Source organism: Gadus chalcogrammus, chromosome 9 (assembly GCF_026213295.1).
Source record: "Gadus chalcogrammus isolate NIFS_2021 chromosome 9, NIFS_Gcha_1.0, whole genome shotgun sequence".
Taxonomy (NCBI): Eukaryota; Metazoa; Chordata; class Actinopteri; order Gadiformes; family Gadidae; genus Gadus; species Gadus chalcogrammus.
In genome coordinates this window covers 24385404-24408983 of record NC_079420.1, presented here as the reverse complement: position 1 = coordinate 24408983, position 23580 = coordinate 24385404, and the positions used below count along the sequence as shown (strand labels likewise).

The 23580-nt window shown below is 46.5% G+C and overlaps 2 protein-coding genes across 12 annotated transcripts in view; one reads left to right on the top strand and one right to left on the bottom strand.

Annotated features, from left to right (window-relative positions):
• Positions 1–1842: 1842 nt before the first annotated feature.
• On the top strand, positions 1843–5185 carry c9h11orf58 (chromosome 9 C11orf58 homolog). The gene is made up of 5 exons (XM_056598016.1): positions 1843–2000; positions 2482–2565; positions 3251–3311; positions 3419–3528; positions 4383–5185. The coding sequence occupies exons 1-5, from the start codon at positions 1944–1946 to the stop codon at positions 4704–4706; spliced, it is 636 nt and encodes a 211-aa protein (XP_056453991.1). The 5' UTR covers positions 1843–1943; the 3' UTR covers positions 4707–5185.
• Positions 2871–23580, bottom strand: part of LOC130388607 (pleckstrin homology domain-containing family A member 7-like) — a 153130-nt gene continuing 132420 nt past the window's right edge. For 3 of the 11 annotated variants that reach the window (XM_056598007.1, XM_056598008.1, XM_056598009.1), the window contains 12 exons: positions 22567–22716; positions 20640–20741; positions 19981–20092; positions 18458–18564; positions 18157–18369; positions 16308–16404; positions 15719–15807; positions 14272–14520; positions 10709–10960; positions 9338–9471; positions 8045–8199; positions 2872–7242 (listed from right to left, as the gene is read on the bottom strand). In XM_056598007.1, the coding sequence (XP_056453982.1) occupies positions 7001–7242; positions 8045–8199; positions 9338–9471; positions 10709–10960; positions 14272–14520; positions 15719–15807; positions 16308–16404; positions 18157–18369; positions 18458–18564; positions 19981–20092; positions 20640–20741; positions 22567–22716 (1902 nt within the window). In that variant the 3' untranslated portion in view covers positions 2872–7000. Of the gene's footprint in view, positions 7243–8044; positions 8200–9337; positions 9472–10708; positions 10961–14271; positions 14521–15718; positions 15808–16307; positions 16405–18156; positions 18370–18457; positions 18565–19980; positions 20093–20639; positions 20742–22566; positions 22717–23580 lie in introns of all 11 variants that reach the window. The other 8 variants (XM_056598003.1, XM_056598006.1, XM_056598013.1 and 5 more) reach the window with 5 other exon arrangements.

Genomic DNA, 23580 nt, shown 5'->3' with positions numbered 1-23580 from the left:
TCCTTTTATGTCTCCTATCTCTCGCTGTCACAAACACACATACACACACGCACACGCACACACACCCGCACGCGCACACACACACACACACACACACACACACACACACACACACACACACACACACACACACACACACACACACACACACACACACACACACACACACACATACACACACGCATGCTTTCACCTCCGTCAAACGCCGTGCTAGTATTACAACTTTAAATGCATTTAAGTGAATAATTGTGTGTGGGGAATAAATCAATTAGTACTGGTTGAAGCCTGTTGTCTCTATTATGGTCTGTTATAGCAGGAGGAGCAGACAGACAGGAGGAGTACTGAGACAGACAGACAGACAGACAGACAGACAGACAGACAGACAGACAGACAGACAGACAGACAGACAGACAGACAGACAGACAGACAGACAGGAGGAGCACTGAGATAGACAGACAGACAGGAGGAGCACTGAGACAGAGAGACAGACAGGAGGAGCACTGAGATAGACAGACAGACAGACAGACAGGAGGAGCAGTGAGACAAACTGAGACGTGGTGATAAAGGATTCCTCTCTGTCGTCTTCAGTTTGACTCCAATAAGTTGTCAAGTCTGAGGTGTTTTGCTACATCAGTGCGTAGAGAGAACATGCTATACTTAAAGTGCTAAAGCGTGCACTATAAACTATTTCACAACCATTTCGTTATCGTATTTTACAGTTGAACTAGACCTGCACTTCAATGCGAATAAAGGAGTGTGCGTTCGGCCCAATGTGTGCATTTAAAAAAAACAACTGGTAAGTAAAAAATAAATAAATAAAATTGTTTCCTTGTTCAACCCACTTTAATTGAACTTCAGGTCAGCTTTAGTCGAGTAGACTACCCCCAAACCAACCCCACGCAAACTACAACAAAAGATCATTTAAATACATATTTTTCAGTAATTTGCACATGCATTTTTGCACTAGAATCAACCGTTGCTGGTACCACTACAACTTGAACCCTTAGATTTTAAACAACACTTGACACTTTTCTACATGTCGTTACTTATTACCATTGTCTTAATTTCTCTTATTATTACTAACTTTATTTTTTTATTGTATTATTATTATTTAGATGCTGCTACTTATTTTACTTATTTTGTACATATTTTTATTGTTTACTTCTCTTTATTTACTTTATCTCGTAATTTTGCTGCTATGTGGCTTTTAAGGAACCAAGCCTAAGAATTGTACTCGTATACTTACGTAAGATAAGATACAATAAGATGTAATAAAAGCAATTCAGATTCGGCTGGCCTCTGATCAGCCGAGTCCCCATCAGCTCCCTCTGGCGCCCCCTGGTGGCGCTTTAACCTCACGAGAAACACGAGCCCTTAACGATAAGAGGGAAACAAACAGATAAAATACTACTACTACTACTAATAATAATAATAATGCATAGTGTATTTAAATAAATATATATATATATATGTATATATATATGTGTGTGTGTGTGTGTGTGTGTGTGTGTGTGTGTGTGTGTGTGTGTGTGTGTGTGTGTGTGTGTGTGTGTGTGTGTGTGTGTGTGTGTGTGTGTGTGTGTGTGTGTGCGTGCGTGTAAATGGTTCGTTTTATCATAGAATTTATAATTTATAGAAAAATAAAAGTTGTATTGTTCTTTTTACTAAGAATTTCTAGTTCTTTCATCTATTACAGGGAAGGTTTACCCCTTTCTCAACCTCATGTATGATGACGTTATGTGGTCATGCGACGTGCTGCCGATAGGGGGCAGCATTGTCACCTGGTCATGTGACGTCACGCCATTAGGGGGCAGCATCGGCTGCAGACTAAAGAACAAACACGGAATCGGAAGTGACGTTTTAATGCTGGTAGATTCAGCTCCTCTTGTCGTTCTGGATTAGATCGCCCCGGTGCAGAGCCGTGGTATCAGAAGTGTTGGTCTATGATGAGTTCTCCGGAGGGCCTCCGCGGGACCAAGCGACCTGTCTCACCGAGCCACGTGGGTCCTTGTGTTTCTATTGGTCAGCTCCTCTGCAGAGTAGTCGCTCCGCGAGGTGCAGCAGTCTCAGCTGTTCGGGTTTTGAGTCTCATGTGTTTGTGTTGTCTGTAGTGTATCGTGTAAAACTTGACTTTAAGTCAAAGTATTATATATCATCGTTGGTTAAACCTCTTAATTATTAAATTAAATGACTTAAACACAACAGGAACGACCCCAAATAACACTGAGGTCCCAAATGTATGTTAAAGCTGCAATCCAGAGGGTTTAATTGTATACAATTATTACAATATGATCCATTTAATCTAGTTAAAATGTATATGTTGTATGTCTTTATATAGTTTATAAGATGTATTGCACCAAGAATGGCAAGGTTTCAGAGCAACTGTCCGGTCATTGGGCCGTCATCCCGGCAAGTCTCCATCTACCAAGAGACGTTATTGATTCAGAAGGGTTCCTGATGACCAGCTCTCTGTCTCCTCAGGAGGGCCCCACCCAGTGGGGGGCCGTGGACCTCGGCAGCGATGAGAGGAAGCAGAAGTTTCTGCGGTTGATGGGAGCGAGCAAGGTGCGTTACCCCCTCCCCCACAGCCCGTTACCTCCCCCCCCACAGCCCGTTACCTCCCCCTCCCCCACAGCCCGTTACCTCCCCCTCCCCCACAGCCCGTTACCTCCCCCTCCCCCACAGCCCGTTACCTCCTCCCCCACAGCCCGTTACCTCCTCCTCCCCCACAGCCCGTTACCTCCTCCCCCACAGCCCGTTACCTCCCCCCCACAGCCCGTTACCTCCCCCTCAGCCCGGTGTTTCACCGTGGTTCCCTGGACTGGAGCTAAACTCCTCCATTGTCATCCAATACTTTTGAGGACCACCTGATATGCGAACGCTTAACAATTAGAAAGGGCTGAGCAAAGGGTGCCAGCTGGGGTTTACACACCGTCTCCAGGACGGCCCTGGCCACTGGGAACCAACAGCAGCTGCTTATGGTCAGTGTGCTTATCTAGCAAACACAAATGACAACAAAAAATGACAATGGACACATGAAAGACTGACCACAGTGACCCTTCTAAATAACAAGCGTAATCCTACATTTATTTATATAAAAAAATATATATATAGAGAGAGAGAGAGAGCCATCTGTCTGTCCTTACACTGAGCCGTCTGTCCCAACGCTGAGCGTCTGTCCGTCCTAACACTGAGCCATCTGTCTGTCTGTCCGTCTTTCTTAACGCTGAGCCGTCTGTCTGTCCAACAGAAGGAGCCCACCGGACGCCTGGTCATCGGGGACCACAAGTCCACGTCCCACTTCCGCAGCGGTGAGACCCTCAAGACTCATCTGTACTCCAGGGGGGCTGGGCTACTCAATGGTTTCTATATGTAGTGGTTTTGTTCTAATGACCCTCTGACCGGTGTCCTCTCTCAGGGACGGAGGACCAGAAGATCCGAGGGGAGCTGGAGGAGCAGTACCACCAGGGGATGGACGGGAAGCTGTCTGGACGCAACCGCAGGCACTGTGGGCTGGGCTTCAGCGAGGTGAGGCCTCTGTGGGCGGGGCTTCAACAAGGTGAGGCCTCTGTGGGCTGGGCTTCAGCGAGGTGAGGCCTCTGTGGGCGGGGCTTCAGCGAGGTTTGGCCTCTGTGGGCTGGGCTTCAGCGAGGTGAGGCCTCTGTGGGCGGGGCTTCAGCGAGGTGAGGCCTCTGTGGGCGGGGCTTCATCCAGGTGAGGCCTCTGGGGGCGGGGCTTCAGCCAGGTGAGGCCTCGGTGGGCTTCAGCACGGTGAGGACTCTGTGGGCGGGGCTTCAGCCAGGTGAGGACTCTGTGGGCGGGGCTTCAGCCAGGTGAGGACTCTGTGGGCGGGGCTTCAGCTAGGTGAGGAATATGGGCGGGGCTTCAGTGAGGTGAAGAGGCTGGGTCTAACCTCCTGACCCCCGGTTCACCCTGACATTCAGTTCATCCTCCCATCGCTGTACATGGGCAGTTCACATACTCTGCTTTCAGAGCTTTAAAAAGTTTTAAAAAGTTGCGTGTGATGGCAAAACATTTCAGTTGTTGACTTGAGCAGACCCGTGCAGTTCACGAATAGCAAATATAAATAAGGTGTGAAACTCCTAATGCCTTGCTTCTGTGGAAGGGCAATAACCAGTGTTTTCCCCTTTCATCAGGGTTGGTTGGCATAATCTTAGTGCAGTTTGAAATGCCCAGATGCAGCTGATGTAAGGCTAGAATTGTAACGGGGTTCTAAATAACACCTTTGTTTCCCCCCTCCCCTTAAATAACGAGGGATCTAAAGGCATATGCAGATAGCGTTGCATATGAATTATGATCTACAAGTAGACCCATAGCGGCCCTAACACCTGCACTCACCCCCCCACCCTGTCACCTGGCAGGCGGAGTCTTTCCCGTCCGAAGCGGCAGAGAACCAGACCAAAGCAGACGAGCCCAGAACCCCTGCAGGGGGCAACGTAGAGGGGCCAGCGGGGTCCCCCGCAGGGGGCGCCGTGGAGGGGCCAGCAGGGCCCCCCGCAGGGGGCGCCGTAGAGGGGCCAGCAGGGCCCCCGGGGACCGCCTCACTCCCTGAGCCAGAGAGCCCCCCCTCAGAGCCATCACAGTCCGAGGACGACGAAGACGAGGACGACAAGGACGAGGACGACGAGGATGAGGATGACAAGAAGAGTCGGAGCTACAAAATGGCCTTTGTCAAGTCCACATAGGACCGGGCTCCCTGGCCCAGGAGGCTTCTGAACATTGGTGTATTGTTGTTTTCTTATTGAGTAGTATCTTATTTGACGGGTTACTCGTTTCAAAGCCTTCAGCCTGTAAAGCAGCCGGTTCTGAGGAAACGTCAACCTGTCGTTAACGTCGGACACTCTTCTCCACTGCTCAGTGTGTCACCGTGTCAGAATTGAACTGCCAACTTTTAGATTATTTCAATGTTTTTTTTGTATGGGTGGCATCATGTGTAATGGGCACTAAGCATTAGATACACTTGAATATGTCTAGAAACTGGAGAGAGGTCAATAAACGGCGGTAGCAGCAATCTGCTGTTATCAGATAAGGTGTGTTCAGCGTTGTTCACTTCAGACTGTTCTCCAGGTGCTCCTGCATCAGGTCTGCTGGCTCAACGGAACCCACCAGAGCCCTGGGTGGGGGGGGCCATTAAGGCCCTTCCTGTGTTTGTGTGGGCTGATAACTGAGAATACAGCCACAGCGAAGTGGGCTCTGTCTAAAGACACCAGTCGTGGTGAGATGCTGTCACTCAAGCAGTATTTTTGACTTTAGTAAGCAGTGTTTTGGGGGAAGAGGTTCTGGCTAGTGGCTGTGAGTTACTGCACATACTGCGGCTATCCAAGCCTTATGTGCATGTTCCCATTTGGTCGCACACCTGCGTCATGACAATATCTAATCAGGTCTTTTAGATGAGGTTCAAATTCAATACAATCAGCAAAGAATTGAATTGATCCCACCAGGATGTCATTTTCCAGAGCAGTCCTATCATCTGCTGCTTGTCTGAATAAGTCTTTAAAACAAATGATCACAATACCCTGGGTTCGGAAAGCAGGCATTAAACAATCTAAAATCAGTACATGGAGAAGGCTTGAGCTCTTCTTAGAGAGGATGGATAAGAATCAATAAGTTAGAACAGACCATGAGTATCTAACACTGTATGTATCCAATATTGTAGAATGAATCAATGAATAATGTGTCCTGAGGAAATAACTTATTCATAACAAGGTATTGAACGTTTTCTAGATGTAAAGCCTTGATAACAGCATGAGCCAAGACAACCATTCATTACTGCAGACAACCGACATCGACAAAATGTACAAAATGATCTTAGAATAAAACCACATTTTTAATGAAACAACCCTTCCTTTTATAAACCTTTGGCTTTCCTTTTTAACGTGTGTCTGCGTTAGAGCAAAGCCTTAAGTAAAGCTCAGTGACATTTGGCTTGGCAGTGATCACAACACACCTCAACATTGACATAAGAATATTGATCCAATACATTAATCATTTGATCAGAAAAATAACCACTATTTCAGTTTGTTATTGAGTTATAAAAGTCTAGATTGTGAAACATTGATTTGGCGTAAAACTTTTCACTCATAGCATAAGGCACTATTATCATGAGTGCAAAAGAGTACAAAATAAGAACAAGGTAACTTTTTAAACTTAAAGATACAAATAGCTACTATTTAAAGGCTGAAGAGCAGAGGAAGAGGAATTAGCATCTTGGTCTATATTTTAAATGTGTTATATCAGTAATCATGATTAACTAATGATTAGTTCATCCGTCATTTGCACTCCCACGTGCACGGGCCTCCCACGTGCACGGCCCCTGAGGCTGACCACTCCTGACATAATCAGCCTTCAGTTGTCTGCCGTTGCTCTCGCTGAAAGACAAGAACATGTCAACATCAAGTCAAAGGGAGACCCACTGGAAACATGTAAATATAAAGGTGGAGGGGGTGATCATGACCAGAGCTACGCCATGAGGAGAATCCAAATATAAAGGTGGAGGAGGTGATCATGACCAGAGCTACGCAATGAGGAGAATCCAAATAAAGAATAGAAAAACACAACAGAAAAATCTAAGATCATAAAGACTCAATGAAAATATTTTGTACAATGATTTATTACTCAATTTATGTGTTAATGTTAACGATGATAAGTGTAATTGTGTAATTTGCTGAAACTTGTTTGTTATTTAGTAAACACAGCTATGAATGTGTTTATTCTATGGAGACTATTGGAGCTCCTCCTTAAAGCAGCCATCCATCTCTCTCAGAGCAACAGAGGACCCAGCAGTACAATCCCAGAGCAGCGATCTAAGGGATGTCCAGTCATTGATCTTCCCTTCTTCTCTTTCTTAAACTCTTTATTAAAAGTCTTAAAAAGTCTTCTGAACCAAGAGAAAAGTGGAAAACACCTTTTGTAAAACCAAGCCAAAGCAAACAGAGTGAAACTATTTTGTCGAATGGATTACATCACCACCAGTACATGATTATGATTCCTGCCTCCAGCAAAAAATCTGATGAGCTCCTCCCACTGACGGCGGAGGAGCCCAGGGGACGTTTAGTTTTCGATAGGTACACATCGTGATCACATTACACACCACAAGTTCACATCTCTCATGCTCTGGGTCTGTGCCCATTCCCTGAAGAAACCCAAACAGCCCGGACATAAAACCAAAACACCAAGAATCCCAGGAAGGTGTACCTACCAGCAGTCTGTCCGTCCGTCCCTCTGCACAGCATGCAATAACACAAACCATGAGTTACCCAGCAGGCAGTACAATGCAGCGTCATCGACACAGTATTCATTCACAGATGAACTGAACCTCCAAATTATTATGATGCACAGCTTACCGTGTGTTTGACACGTATAATTGGTCACCTTTTCTGGATCTAAATATCTAAAAACTACAAGACCTACTTGAGTTGCATGTCAATGGTGTCATATGTATGGAATCAGATTTATGTCAGAACTTCTTAAATATTAAACAAATTAAGAATAAGAGCCGCAGTTAGTACACCTTAACGGTTCTCGCTGACGGTAGAATTTGCAATTCGTGAATATTGCTTCCCATCGTTAGTTGAAACTATGAAAAACATCTAGTAATCTACTATCCCCAGTGATTAATTTACAGCAATATACCTTCATATAATGTACATTAAAGGTGCTTCAGGTAGGATTCAAGAGTCATTATTGGAGATGATTTGTAGAAACGGCCAAAAGCCATCAGTCTGATATTAGTTAGTGAAACGGGCTGTAAGAATGTGTGTTTCTAATTCGCCACACCTTAATGTATCAGCAGTTTCTAACCATTCAGGGCTTCTCTTCCCTGAATGGTTTGGATAATTAATCCTGCTTGTTCATCACAGATGTGTGAATGCAACAAATTGCAAATCTTGCTTTCCTGCTCTCTCCAACTCTCAAATCATACCTGCAGCCCATTTAAGGTGCAGCACGATGTCCGAGTGGACACGCTTCAGGACAAATGTGGGAGTATGTGTGTATAGGCATGTGCGTTCGCGTGAACACAGACCTGCAACCAGCTTGCTCTTGCGTGAGGCCTCAGAGGCCAGAGCTTGGGAGACGCTCATGATCCTCTCCTGCTGCTGCAGCACCGAGTCCAGCTCGCTGAAGTCCAGCGGGGTGAAGTCCAGCGAGGGGCCGAGGGCCGGTTGCAGGCTGTGGACACTGCACATACACTCATGGGTTGGTTGGGCAGCATACCAACACACACACATACACAAATGGTACGCTGGGGAGGAGAGTGTGGTGGAAGGTGCAGGGGGTTTGACAGTATATTCTAGTTTGTTTGACCGTATAGACTGGGGGTTCTCAGGGGGTTTGACAGTGTAGTCTAGGGTTCAGGGGGTTTGACAGTGTAGTCTAGCGTTCAGGGGGTTTGACATTGTAGTCTAGGGTTCAGGGGGTTTGACAGTGTAGTCTAGGCTTCAGGGGGGTTGACAGTGTAGTCAAGGGTTTAGGGGGTTTGACAGTGTAGTCTAGGGTTCAGGGGGTTTGACAGTGTAGTCTAGGGTTCAGGGGGTTTGACATTGTAGTCTAGGGTTCAGGGGGTTTAACAGTGTAGTCTAGGGTTCAGGGGGTTTGACAGTGTAGTCAAGGCTTCAGGGGGTTTGACAGTGTAGTCTAGGGTTCAGGGGGTTTGACAGTGTCTCCCCATTCAACAGAGTTCCTGTTTCATCCTTAGGCAGGTTGACTATGACCCTTGACCCCTTGATCCGATCGATGAAACTCAGTAGAAGTAGCGGCTTTTACATCGTCTGCTAAATATATAAAAAAACAAATATTTGAGGTAACTTTACAATCTTATATTAACTTGAGTCAGTGGAGGGCCACTTGGGGCTGGTGGGGGCCACTGCTAAGAGGGTCCACTTGAGACCATTTAGCCTTTTATTTAGGGAACTAATTTCACCACCAGATGTGACCTTGATCAGCCGAGCTAAGAAAAGTCAGCCTATGGTGACGTCACACATGTTTATAAGACTTAAACGTTAAACATAGCTATATGTCCATAACAAATACTAACCTGAGTAAGAGATTTTTCCGTGTCTATATTTTATCATTGTCTTGTACTATATCTCCTGACAGTATGCCTGGTGTCCCGTCTGGGAGGGACACACTGACTGGATGAGGTCATCTGATATGCTCATTACTGCAGACAACCGACAGTAACCGATGGGTCTGACCTGGAGGTCTGACCTGGAGGGCTGGGTCTGACCTGGAGGTCTGACCTGGAGGTCTGACCTGGAGAGCTGACCTGGAGGTCTGACCTGGAGGTCTGACCTGGAGGGCTGGGTCTAGGTCTGACCTGGACTTGGCCAGCAGGGTCCTGATGCGCTGGGCCCGTTGGGAGCGCTTCTCCAGCTCCTCTCGACTCTGGGGTTCGTCCGGGTCCGACTCCACGTAGCGTTCTGGGATGGGGACCTTAGGGGGTCTGGAGAGCTGAGGGGGGACGGACACATGATCAACTCAGACCGCTTACTACAGAGAGAGAGTACTGTATCCTATTACACAGAGAATACTGTATCCTATTACACAGTGAGTACTGTATCCTATTACACAGAGAGTACTGTATCCTATCACACAGAGAGTACTGTATCCTATTACACAGCGAGTACTGTATCCTATTACACAGGGAGTACTGTACCCTATTACACAGAGAGTACTGTATCCTATTACAGAGAGACCTACTGTATCCTATTACACAGAGTTGTATCCTATTACACAGAGAGTACTGTATCCTATATCACAGAGAGTACTGTATCCTATTACACAGAGACCTACTGTATCCTATTACACAGAGAGTACTGTATCCTATTACACAGAGAGTACTGTATCCTATTACAGAGACCTACTGTATCCTATTACACAGAGAGTACTGTATCCTATTACACAGAGTACTGTATCCTATTACACAGAGAGTACTGTATCATTTTACACAGAGACTCATCTACTGTATCTTATTACAGAGAGACATATCTACTGCATCTTATTATACAGAGACGTATCTACGGTATCTTATTACAGAGACGTATCTGATGTATCTTATTACACAGACTATCTACTATATCTTATTAAAGAGAGGCTTCTACTGTATCTTATTACGGAGATTTATCTACTGTATCTTAATACAGAGATGTATCTACTGTATCTTATTACAGAGATGTATCTACTGTACCTTATTACAGAGATGTATCTACTGTATCTTATTACACAGAAATGTATCTACTGTACCTTATTACAGAGATGTATCTACTGTACCTTATTACAGAGATGTATCTACTGTACCTTAATACTCAGATATATCTACTGTACCTTATTACAGAGATGTATCTACGGTATCTTATTACAGAGATGTATCTACTGTATCTTATTACAGAGATTTATCTACGGTATAGTATTACAGAGATGTATCTACTGTATCTTATTACAGAGATGTATCTACGGTATCGTATCACAGAGATGTATCTACGGTATCGTATTACAGAGATGTATCTACGGTATCGTATTACAGAGATGTATCTACTGTACCTTATTACAGAGATGTATCTATGGTATCGTATTACACACACAGATGTATCTAGACATATCTAACCCCCACCAGGGTCCTAGAGGACGTTAAACACCAGTGCCGCTCAGGGTAATTCATCAGGGGTTTTCCGTTCAGAGGCCAGGCTACCTCTCGACTGAGGTCCAGGTCGTAGTCCACAGGCTCCAGGTCCATCTCTCTCGCGACGCAGGAAGGATACATCCAGCCCTCCGATTGGCCGCTGCCTCTCTCCGTCCCCGGGCCCTCGTCGCTCTGGCCCTCGGCCCCTGGCCGCTCCTCTCGGGGGTCGAACCCCTGGAGGGGAGCGGTATCCAGGCGGCGCCGGGGGCCCGGTTCACAGGGCGGACCCCCTGACTGATGCATGGGCTCCCATGGAGGAGTCTTCAACGTTCACATTAGAGAATAAGAATGAGTCTGATGGGAGGTCCATCTGTGACCGCCTCGTCACCAAGACCACAGCATGGGTGGAGAGAGGCTACACACTGCATGGGCCATTGATTAACAATTTACTCAATACTACCTAATGAATCTGCAGCAAAAATAATAACAATATGACAGCCTATTACACAGTTATGAAGGGTTGATGACGGTGAGCTAAGGGACACTACAGCAAGCTGAATAGTTCACTACAGGCTGAGGAAACCATTTGGTTTCACACCATTTTAACTGCTGGTGAACTATATGCATTCATGTGTGTGCATGAAATTGAGCAAGTGAAGATTGGAGCACCAAAGCCATGCATGCAGTCCTCCCCTTGCATCGCTGGAACACACTGACAAACAGCATCCCATGCCTGGTCCAGCACACGGGTTAAACAGATGAGAGAGGGGGAGGAGAGGAGGAGGAAGAAGAGTGGAGGCGAAGAGAGGAAGAGGAGGAGGGAAGGAGGAGAAAGAGAAGAGAATAAGTGAAGAGCAAGTGGAAGGCAAGAGATGCTGAGGAGGGGTGAGATGAGGAGTTGAGGAGAGGAAGAGGAGGATGAAGGAGGAGGAGAGCCAGCCAGTGATCCCGAAAGTGTTGACCAAACCCCTTCCTCAGAAAATACAGAAAATATTTTGAAGCAAGAAACGCTTTTTATTGTCCAGTGCAAATGTCTACATGTTGTTATGTTAAAACAGTGCTGAAAGGAGTAGTGTGCTGCGTCACGATTACAGGTTCAAGAGAATAAGCCGTTTACTTTCCTTCTTACTGCTGCAATGCTAACACTCAACACAGTGGCTATCTACGTCCTCACCTCGCCAGATATAGTCTGTTTATAGCAGTTAGTTCAGTCATTCCCAGTTTCTAACTATGAAAGATACACCAGGAAGGTGTAGTCATTTAAAATTCATAACTGAGATGGACAAATGCACCAATATTTCATATTCAATATTTCAGGATTCCACAATTCAATCAGATCTAAATCATCCTTACATTTTGGTGCAAATATGTGACAACATCTTTTACGTGTACTCTAAGGATTCTAATAACACCCAGATATGCATTCTCTAGTTCAAACAGTGCATTTCAGCCTGGTTTGTCTGTCCTCCATGTTAAAGCAGACATGAGCACGCTCTCTCTAGGAGAGACTGGCTGGAGCTCCAAACTCAGTACAAAAGTTAGAACAACAAAGTTGAGACATCTTGTTTTTAACTAAGCGATGTGAAAAAGATGTGATCATATGTGGGTGCAGGCAAGTAAAAAATAGAGTAAGTAAGAAAAAGTGTAAACATGTTTCAATGTTGATGTAATTATGGCAGATAAAATAGTACATTTAAAAAGTTTCTCTGGTTTCGGTCTAGAAAAAACTAGAATCTATTGAAGGTAGTAGGTATTAAAATATCCAACAATTTGATGGAAGTGAAAAAAATATCGCTCACTGTATGCTTCAGGTTAATAAAATAATTTCATGGAAAATGTAAATGATTTATTAACAAACTAGTATATACTAATATACAATTGGCAATCTATTATTATTTGCATTTTCCTTCTGTGTTCCTGAAGGTCATTAAGCATCTTCATCGAGTGCCAGCTTACCATAGCCTACAGCTAAAAGCATACAGAATCAATGTTAAACACAAGCCATCTCCAATACATAAGACGAGAACGACCATCTACTGCGTCACATCGGACCATGTTACCCCCTACAGTGGGGATGCTTTGGTCATATTTGGGCGGACAGCTGCTGCCTGTTTTAGTGACGCGTCAGTTATTTGGCTTTGGCTAGTCAGGTTTATTCCAATTTGAGCTGATTGCCAATGAAAGAGGGACGGTCTCGGGAAATATAATGTGGAATAAAGGTGAAGGCAGGGATGGCTGCACCCCTGCCCTGTGCCTGAAAGGAAAGGTTTAAGGTGCTTTAACACGAAAAGCTAATTAGACGCGAATGGCTCAGTGCAAGCGACACAGTTCACGCAGATTTCATGGGATTCCACTTGCGCAAACTAAGCAAAATCGTCCTCATTTGCGCGTTCGCTCAAGTTGAAATATTGGAACTTTGGCGGGATTTCTCAAATTCGCAGAATACGCAATCCTTCAGACACAACCTGGGAATAATGTTGAAGACATTGAGTTGAATAAGTGGAACTACACTGCAAAGGAGAATAGGGTTAGCTAACAGCAGCAGAGGGGTAGCCAACACCAGAGGGTTAGGTAACACCAGAGGGTAAGCCAACACCAGAGGGTTAGCCAACACCAGAGGGTTAGTCAACACCAGAGGGTTAGCCAACACCAGAGGGTTAGCCAACACCAGAGGGTTAGCTAACACCAGAGGGTAAGCTAACACCAGAGGGTTAGCCAACACCAGAGGGTAAGCTAACACCAGGGTTAGGTAACACCAGAGGGTTAGGTAACACCAGCAGAACAAGGCACTTGGATCTCTTCAGGAGAAAAGAAAGCAGAGAGCTGAGATGATTCAAACCCTCTTCCTTCTTCATGATCTTCCCCTGAACACATCAACATCATCATCATAATCAACCCCCACCCTCACACTCCTTTATATGACATCTAAATCTAAAAAAAATAGAACTGTACAATTGTATACTGAAAATATCCCTCAGTAAATATATATAGGCGCACATGCATGGGCAGATTTCTAGTATTTGGTATTAAAACAAAAGGGTTGTATTTGTCCCCTACTTTTGGTGAATGGACCTACATTCAGTTTGTGTCAGTGGGAGGGGGAGGCAGTGCTAAGAGGGACCACTGGAGAACCAACAACCTTAATAAGAGGCCCTTATTTTAACCCAACTTGATTAAAGTGGTGGTCATTAAAAGCTATTACAAAATCAACTCTATGGTGAAATCATGGGTGGGTGTGTCTTTTGTGTGTCTAGGGTTGATTTTGAAATGGGTTCAAGTACACAAGGGCCTTTTAAAGTAATCCTTTTTGAAATGACTCATTTTAAAGTCACTCCTTTTAAAGTCTCTTTTGAAGTCACTTTTTGCTCTACTCAGAGTTCCATCTGTGCGCATGTTGGCCATCAGAGTTCCCAGCATGCCCATCATACACCGTTCACCAAGCCTCTAGTCCCCAAGCAAGCTCTGGTCCCCAAGCGGCCTGTTAGTGCTCCACACAGTAGGGGACGGAGTGTTAGCGGGTGAGCACCCTGTGAGGTTTGTTATGTGGTTGACGATTGCAGCGTTGCGTAGCGGCGTTGGTGGGGCCGGTCCCCGTGCCCGCTGGAGCCCAGCGTGGTGTGGGGGTAACATACGGAAGGGGATGGCTCTTGGCCCTGGTTCCAGGGCGTCCTGGAAGAGCAGCGCTGGGGGGGGCTGCCGGAGGAGCACGGCCGCTCCCCCTGGCTGAGGTTCCTCTGGCGGTCGCGGACCAGCGCCCTCTGGTGGCGCTTCATGCGCTCCAGCTGCTCCTCAGCGCTCATGCGGCCCCGGGTTTGGCAGGGGGGGGCGGGGGCGCCGTGTGACACTGCATACATCTGGTCCAAGGCACTCTGGGGCCTCTCCTGGGGGGGGGGGGGGGATACATGGGAACATTAGTATGAGTGTTTTACAGGAAAAGGGCGTTCTACTTTATTCCTACTGACTACAGGAGGCTGTGCTTCAGCACTGGGTGTATCCCTCTCGTTTCTTGCAGGTCCACCCTGGATGACGTAGGGTACCATCCACCCGATAACATAAATGCCCCCTTCATCCTGAAGTTTGTCCCTTCTCTCTTCTCGCAGAATTTCGCTTTCGCAGGTTGAACGTAAACCAACAATCAGAAAACAAACCGTTGGAATAACTGGTCTCTCTTTGCGCTAGAAGCCTCACAACCAGCAGGTTAGGGCTCAATGGTTCTCCAGGGCTGCCATTTACTAAACCAGTGGCAATTAGGCTGGAAACTTTAAGATCTGAGTCTTCCCTTATTCGAGCCTTAACCCTTCCAAAGGCTGCACACTGTAGAGGTCCTCCAGGCGATTACGCCAGAAGACTGGCTCAAGTCATTCAAATAGAAGGACGTATGCTTCCACATTCCGATGGCGCAGCGGTACAGGCAGTTCCTGCGGTTTGCATTCTGGGCCTCCTAGAGCTGCGTCCCCTCCAGGTATGGACAAACGGACTACAGTTAAACCCCCGGCAACCCAGGCACAGGAGGGTCAGGGTGTCCAGCGCCTCCTCGCACTCCAGCAATGGATGAGCAGGGCGTATCTGCCCACGGGTGTTGACACCTCCACCTCTGGTTAAGGGACCTGCCCTTGGTCCTGGAAGCGCTTTGTCAACCCCCCTCTCAGCCCTAGGGGCAGTGTGAATCGCCAGTCTGATAGTCTCTTTGTCTGCTACGGCGGACACAGGAGGGGCCACGCCTTCTCCAAACAGAGGCTGTCCAACTGGATTGCTGAGGCCATCTCTGAGACATAAAAGACCAAGGGCCTGCCCGTGCCCTTTAAGGTCAAATGGGATGTACCTCTAGAGGATATATGTGGGGCGGCGACCTGCTCCTTGCCATGCACTGTCACCAGGTTCTACAGGGCAATGTCGCTGCTCTCCACGCTGTGTTGCGGCAGCAGAACCTGCTCTTGCACGAGTGGGATACATCCTGTGCTAAAGCACTGCTTCTGGTAGTCATCCGGAATTCACAGAACCGTAGTTACATACGTAACTCTCGTTTTACATTTAGCCCGTTAGTGAGCACATGGCTCCTCCCCCAAAGCACTGACTCACCCTGGCTGCCTGGCTTCCTCCAGGTCCTCTCCTCAGAGTGACGTAAGAGGAGATGGAGGTGGACTGGTTCAGCCCAGAGGAAAACAGACCTGTAACAGCCAGGAATTGTTGGACCAATCTGAGACACATCTTCATGAATTTAAAGTATAACTGAGTAACTATCAATGGATAATATAGGAGCGTTAAGGATTATTTCCATTTTGACTGACGATTTTATCAAATTATTAAATTAACATTTTGAATTTTGCACATTGATAGATGTTAACACTCTATGTAGTGGTGAATGTTGTACATTAATAGGTATTTACGCTCTACATAGTGGTGAATGGCGTACATTAATAGGTATTTACAGTCAACATAGTGGTGAATGATGTACATTTATAGGTATTTATACTCTATGCAGTGGTGAAAGTTGTACATTTATAGGTATTTATACTCTATGTAGTGGTGAATGTTGTACATTAAAAGGTGTTTATACTCTATGCAGTGGTGAATGTTGTACATTAATAGGTGTTTATACTCTATGAAGTTATGAATGTTGTACATTAATAGGTGTTTATACTCTATGAAGTGGTGAATGACTTGGTACCCTTGTCGGAGAAGGAGGGGGTGTCCGGGTCCGACCCAGCGCTGCTGTGGTCCATCACTGGGAGATCTGGTTCACTCAAATACGACCGCAGTTCAACCTGCAACCAAGCAGCAAACCAACAGGACCCTGAGAGCCACAGCAGGAGGCCAACCCTCAACACTCCCCACCAAGAGGACCCTGAGAGCCACAGCAGGAGGCCAACCCTCAACACTCCCCACCAAGAGGACCCTGAGAGCCACAGCAGGAGGCCAACCCTCAACACTCCCCACCAACAGGACCCTGAGAGCCACAGCAGGAGGCCAACCCTCAACACTCCCCACCAACAGGACCCTGAGAGCCACAGCAGGAGGCCAACCCTCAACACTCAGGTACAGGGGAGGGGCTTTTATAGGTGAAATCCATGAAACCCTAAAAGCACCATGATGATCATCAGAGATTAAGGAAACATGCAAAGTTGCATTACTGTCTTCTCCAATCACAAGGCTACAGCCGATATGTTGCCCTTTGAAGGATAAATGCCAGGTCAGAACACTTTACGTTGCTTTATGTTCTGGGCCGTGTGATTGGATATTCTCAGAGTTTGCTCCGCCCGCTGCCCATTCACTGCCCGGTTTGCCAGATATTAAACAAATTGTCACACAAACACAGCGTGCTGCAGCCATCATAGCAAGTACCGTAAACAAACTGGATGGACTGAGGCTGCTATATTATGCCTAAAACCCCTTCTATTGCCAAGTTGAACCAGTGGTCAAGCGTGCTAAGACACGGGCAAAAGTCCCAGTTGTATTCGACAGATGGAGACAGAAGGTCTGCAAGACAGATGCCTAGGAGGCCGATTTTTGCTAAACAGGTTAGCAAAGTAATTGTGCTGATCTGAAAATATGAGATGAGCCCAGCGCGATTTAATATTGCGCTCGTCTCGTTTCACTTGTGTATGTTCAGTTTCTCCAACCTGGCATGCCGCTTGAGTTTGGAGTCTGGGGCGGAGGGGGCAGACCGGGTCCCACCCCTATGGGCGGCATCAGGGGTCCTGGCCAATCAGACATAAACCCACCAGTTTCTTCCTTGTAATCTTAAATGAATGAACTGCTGCTTCACTACTGTCTCACTGTAATCAAGGCCTTTGGTCTAAAGCACACGCTTAAAACGGTATTTGAAATGTTTGTTGCAGTGGGAAGCCTGCGCTGTTCATCAGAGAGGACGAAACAGCTGCCAATCAGAGGAATGTGTCACCTTCTTTAAACGCTCTGGCTCAAGAAAATGGGAAAACTACTATAATTAAAAATAGGAATAAGTTAAGAAATTCAATGTTTTGTAATGGAACAATCAGGAGAGCTCATCTTGATCAGGACTGAGACCAAGTAGAGATTGTGATAGTTTCCATAACGGTTACTACTGTCATGAATAAAGAGAGTGGCGGAGGGACCCCTAGATGACAACATAAGGACCACCAGGTTACCTTACAGTCCCCGTTGAGGACCCCCCGGACCCCCCAGGTTACCTTACAGTCCCCGTTGAGGACCCCCCGGACCCCCCAGGTTACCTTACAGTCCCCGTTGACCCCCGGTTACCTTACAGTCCCCGTTGAGGACCCCCCGGACCCCCCCGGTTACCTTACAGTCCCCGTTGAGGACCCCCCGGACCCCCCAGGTTACCTTACAGTCCCCGTTGAGGACCCCCCGGACCCCCCAGGTTACCTTACAGTCCCCGTTGAGGACCCCCCGGACCCCCCAGGTTACCTTACAGTCCCCGTTGAGGACCCCCCGGACCCCCGGTTACCTTACAGTCCCCGTTGACCCCCGGTTACCTTACAGTCCCCGTTGAGGACCCCCCGGACCCCCCAGGTTACCTTACAGTCCCCGTTGAGGGGGTACTGCCCGCTCTCCCGGTCCCGCTTCCTCTCGTCCGACTGCCTCTTCAGCCCGCGGACCGAGGTGTGGCGGACCACCGCCGCCGCCTCCCTGGGGAGGGGGGGCACCGCGGGGGGGGTGTCCTCGTAGTCGTAGAGGCTAGGCAGGGGGGGCCGGGGGGGGGCGCCGTCCTCCACCTGGGGGGGGCCGCACTGTGAGGACCAACACTCGTGAGAACACTTGAGGAACACGTCATCATGAGGTGAGGTCATTAGGGGGGGGGGGGGGGGGGGTACTGACCCAGTGCTCTGCAGCGCCGTGGGGGAGAGAGAGAAGGCCCGGGGGGGAGTAGCAGGAGGGAGGCTGGGTCAACACTCCTTCAGACAGGGAGGGCACCAGCTTCCTCTCTGGAACAAAGGGGGAGGAGGATGGTTACATCCTGACGGTAACATCCTGTTTACATCCTGACGGTAACATCCTGTTTACATCCTGACGGTAACATCCTGTTTACATCCTGACGGTAACATCCTGTTTACATCCTGACGGTAACATCCTGTTTACATCCTGACGGTAACATCCTGTTTACATCCTGACGGTAACATCCTGTTTGCATCCTGACGGTAACATCCTGTTTACATCCTGACGGTAATATCCTGTTTACATCCTGACGGTTACATCCTGTTTACATCCTGACTGTTACATCCTGTTTACATCCTGATGGTTACATCCTGACAGTAACATCCTGTTTACTGATGGTTGTAACTATGGTTCCATCCTGACGGTTGTACCCATGGTTACATCCTGATGATCACTACCTGATAGTTACATCCTGATGGTTGTAACCATGGTTACATCCTGATGATCACTACCTGATGGTTACATCCTGATGGTTGTCACCATGGTTACATCCTGATGGCTGTAACCACGGTTACATCCTGATGATCACTACCTGATGGGTACAGGCCCCTGGTCTGGATGCTTTTAATATGAATTCTTATTTTGATAGAAAAGACAGAAGCACAGTCATATAAAACTACAATATGTATTCAACACCAGATGACTTTAAATCCAAATATGTTCTTGTTCTCTTCAGAATGCAATCAATCTATAATGTCAAGGTTAACTATGCGTTGCAGACATTGATGCTGTTAACATTACAGAACCAGTTGTGTCTCCTTCTGCAGAGCGTATGCTCTTGTTCTGTTCTGGAGGGTAAATCTTTAGAAACACCACTCTTAAGTTCTCAAATTCCTCTCACAAAACAGTGTGCAGCAAATACTTAAATTCCACAACAGCACACAGATTCAATGTTGACTCAACGTCTCAAATGGATATGGATATATCTTGGTTTATTATTCAAGCATTTATATTGCAACTTAAAAGATTTAAACATCCATGAATACAATCCTCATGATCTGACTTCCTCATCTAGAGCATTCGCCCAGTGTGGTGGTTTGGGGATCCTACCTGATCACACCTGATCCAAACTGATCCTACCAGATCCTAGCTGATCCTAGCTGATCCCACCTGATCCCACCTGATCTTTCCTGATCCCACCTGATCCCACCTGATCTTTCCTGATCCCACCTGATCTCACGGTTGTTGGTCGTACCTGGGGACAGACTGGGTGGGGGTCCTACCTGGGGACAGACTGGCTGGTGGTCCTACCTGGGGACAGACTGGGTGGTGGTTCTACCTGGGGACAGACTGGGTGGGGATCCTACCTGGGTTCTGGGGGTCCTACCTGGGTTCTTGGGGTCCTACCTGGGTCTGGTGGTCCTACCTGGGTTCTGGGGGTCCTACCTGGGTTCTGGGGGTCCTACCTGGGTTCTGGACCGACTGGATGGTGATCCTGTAGTTGGTCTTACTGCTGCTCAGTCCGGCCATCACATCCTCGATCCTCCACAGTTCACGCTTCAGCTCCGTCTTCTCCTGCTGCAGCAAACACACAACACTCTGTCATGAAACACACAACACTCTGTCATGAAACACACAACACACTCATGAAACACACAACACACTGTCATGAAACACACAACACTCTGTCATGGAACGCACAACACTCTGTCATGAAACACACAACACTCTGTCATGAAACACACAACACTCTGTCATGGAACGCACAACACTCAGTCATGGAACACACAAAACTCAGTCATGAAACACAAAACATACCGTTATAAAGAATACGACACTCTGTCATGAAACACACAACACACTGTCATGGAACACACAACACTCTGTCATGGAACACACAACACACTGTCATGGAACACACAACACTCTGTCATGGAACACACAACAATTTGACATGGAACACACAACACTCTGTCATGGAACACCTCTAAACTAATCATCTTCCACGCAGCACCTTAAAGGAAGTGCACCAGCTCTGAAGCGTTGTGTCCCTTTTCAAAGTCTTCCCTAAGGGGGTCTGGTGGGGAAGGGAGGCACCAGGTGCTTCTGTGGTCCACACCCCTACCTGGGGGGTGGAGCTGTGGTTCATGTGCGCCTGCATGGCCTTCCTCAGCTGCTCCACCGAACTCTCCAGACTCACGTACTCCTGCCAGGCCCCAGACATCTCCTGTAACACACACACACACACACACACACACACACACACACACACACACACACACACACACACACACACACACACACACACACACACACACACACACACACACACACACACACACACACACACAAAAGGAGAGGGTCAATAGATGTAAACATGGCTCCAGACATGCCTAACGACAGGTCTGGACTAGAGGCATGGTCTTAATTCAGGGGACGCATCCTTCGAAGGACGTGGCCTATGAAGGTGTGGCCTTGGTAGACCGTGAAAGCCGGACCGAAGGCTGAACGAACGTCTTTAAAAGAGACGGTCTGACCTTGCAATGAAACTTGATGAAAACACCTGGCAAAATATTATTGACAGAATACACTTTCCTTTCACAAGTAACAAAATCAAAGAAGCCAATTTTAAATTTATCCAGAAATTTTATTTAACTCCAATAAAAATGCATAAGATCTCCAGAGAAAACTCCTTGAACTGTCCTAGATGTAAAAACAAACAGGGGACATATATGCATATGTTTTGGCACTGTGAAAAATTGAAGGATTTTTGGAACTCGGTTCACTCATTCACAAAGTCTGTCTTGGAAATACAATTCAATGCATCTCTGTGTGTTTACCTATTAAATGATTTACCAGATATTCGAACGGACTCAAAAAAATACAGACTATTAATTATTATGACATATTTTGCCAAGAAATGTATTCTTCTGTTGTGGAAAAATGACTCCTCACCAACTGTTGCAATGTTTCAGGATCAGATAGCCCATCTTCTCCCACTAGAAAAACTGACTTTTGAAAAGCATAATAGAGGACAAATGTTCCAAGAACTTTGGTCTCCACTGATGTCTCAGTTAAACAGAGCAACCATTAATTGAAGTGTTAAAAAATAACAACTATATGCTCTGTTCTATAATTGACCTACCAACAAAGTATAGATAATGCTGTGGTTATTGTTATGATATATAGTCTGCTTCTGTGTGTTTATTTTTATTTTTAATTTAATTTAATTTAATTTAATTTAATTTAATTTAATTTAATTTAATTTAATTTAATTTAATTTAATTTAATTTATTTAATTTATTTTGTTTGTGCCTTTGTTATTATTATATTGTCATTTTTGCTATGTTTGTCAGGTTGGGAGGGGGGTTGTGGTGCGCTGTGGGACAAGTCTATGTTACCTGTCTCACAAATAAAAAGATTAATAAAAAATAAAAAAAGAGACGGTCTGGCCTACGGAGCATTTCAAGTTTTCGTAACAAGCCGTTAACACCCTTTACCTTGCGTGACTACGCGCCGCTCCTGTCACCTAGCAACCCTGACAGCTATGGTTCAAACCGGACGGCGGAGGAGAAATATGGAGCCGTTATATATTTATTATATAAAATATAACGTTAATTAGTTTAACGTTATATGGCTCGTGTTACTGCATTGAACTTTGACAATAAAGTTACAAATTTAAAATAGTCCCAACTTTATTTTAATATGAAATAATGTTTTTACATAGTTTTGTCATTAAATATGTAATTTGCTCTAACTGCCTCTTCCGAACTCTCCGACGCCATTTCTGAAAAAATCCAACGCACAATGAATCTTGGGATACGTTGGGCCGTGAAGGATCCAGCCGGTGGATCCTTCAAATCCGGGAAAGAAGGCTGCATTTGTCGGCCGCATTTGAAGGAGCCTTCGAAATGGGACGGCCTTGACGCGCCGCAGTGACGCAATCGGCCTTCGAATGCAGCCTACGAAGGATGCGTCCCCTGAATTGAGACACAGCCTCTCTCGAACTCGCCCCCACACATCACCGCCTAGGCCCATGGAGGAGGCATTACCGTGGAGAGGCGGGAGATGCTGGCCCTGATGGTGACCAGGTCTTCCTGCAGCAGGCGCTGCTGGTAGGCGATCTTGTGGGCGTGGCCGGGCTGCTCCTGGTACTGCTCCATCTGCTGGCGGGAAATGTCCAGCACGCGCTCCAACTGGTCCTGTTGAGGGGGGCACACAGCAACTACTCATTACAACACATCTTCAACAATACATCTGGACATTGCTGTTCCCCATTAGTCAACATAAGCCTTCTGGGCACTATTTTGATACTGTTTCTCAAATGTTATAGTGACTAGGGTCTTCTGGAGAAGGATGTCTAACCCCTGGTCCTCCTTAATGACCTGATTCTGGACTGTCTAACCCCTGTTGGCTCCTAATGACAAGACTCTGTACTGTCCAACCCCATTCTGCTACTTAATGACTTTGGATGCACACAACGGACGCACACTGCGGATGCCTACATAGCTTTACACAATCAAAATTAAGAGCAGAATATTCAAAAGGAAAAAAGGAGCATTTCTCTAAATAATTGTAACATAATAATATGGGCTATTTTTTTGTTCCTTGAATTTCAAGTTAATGCCGGGCACTTCTGATAGGGTGGGCCAGCTATCAATCCTAGTGGCACCAGCCCACGTTGGCCCGTATGTGGCTACGTGCCACACAGGTCATCATTGGATACAACAACAAGGTCAGATTTGCGAACGGTACCTAGAAAACATCATGGCTTGCGCCAAACTTGAAAAAAGAAAGAGAGGTGGAACAAAACCAATGTGTTTCATCTGTAATGAGACAGTTGCCCTTGTAAAAAGTGGAAACGTGAAACGTCATTATGAAACAAAGCATGGCCACGAGCTGAATTACCCACAAAACTGTGAGGTAAAAATAAGAAAAATAAGCCAAATGCAAGCATCATACAAAGCAACACGCAAAATGATAGTCAGGTCAACCAAACAGCAGGAGCGTGGAACTGAAGCCTCACTGCGAGTGGCATGGGTCTTAGGCAAGCACAAAAAAACATT

Bases quoted from the DNA above. Each gene is read 5' to 3' on its own strand.
- c9h11orf58 (XM_056598016.1), top strand. From the start codon at position 1,944: ATGATGAGTTCTCCGGAGGGCCTCCGCGGGACCAAGCGACCTGTCTCA. The intron at 2,001-2,481 runs GTGGGTCCTTGT...CTGTCTCCTCAG, and splicing joins GACCTGTCTCACCGAGCCAC to GAGGGCCCCACCCAGTGGGG. The intron at 3,529-4,382 runs GTGAGGCCTCTG...GTCACCTGGCAG, and splicing joins GTGGGCTGGGCTTCAGCGAG to GCGGAGTCTTTCCCGTCCGA.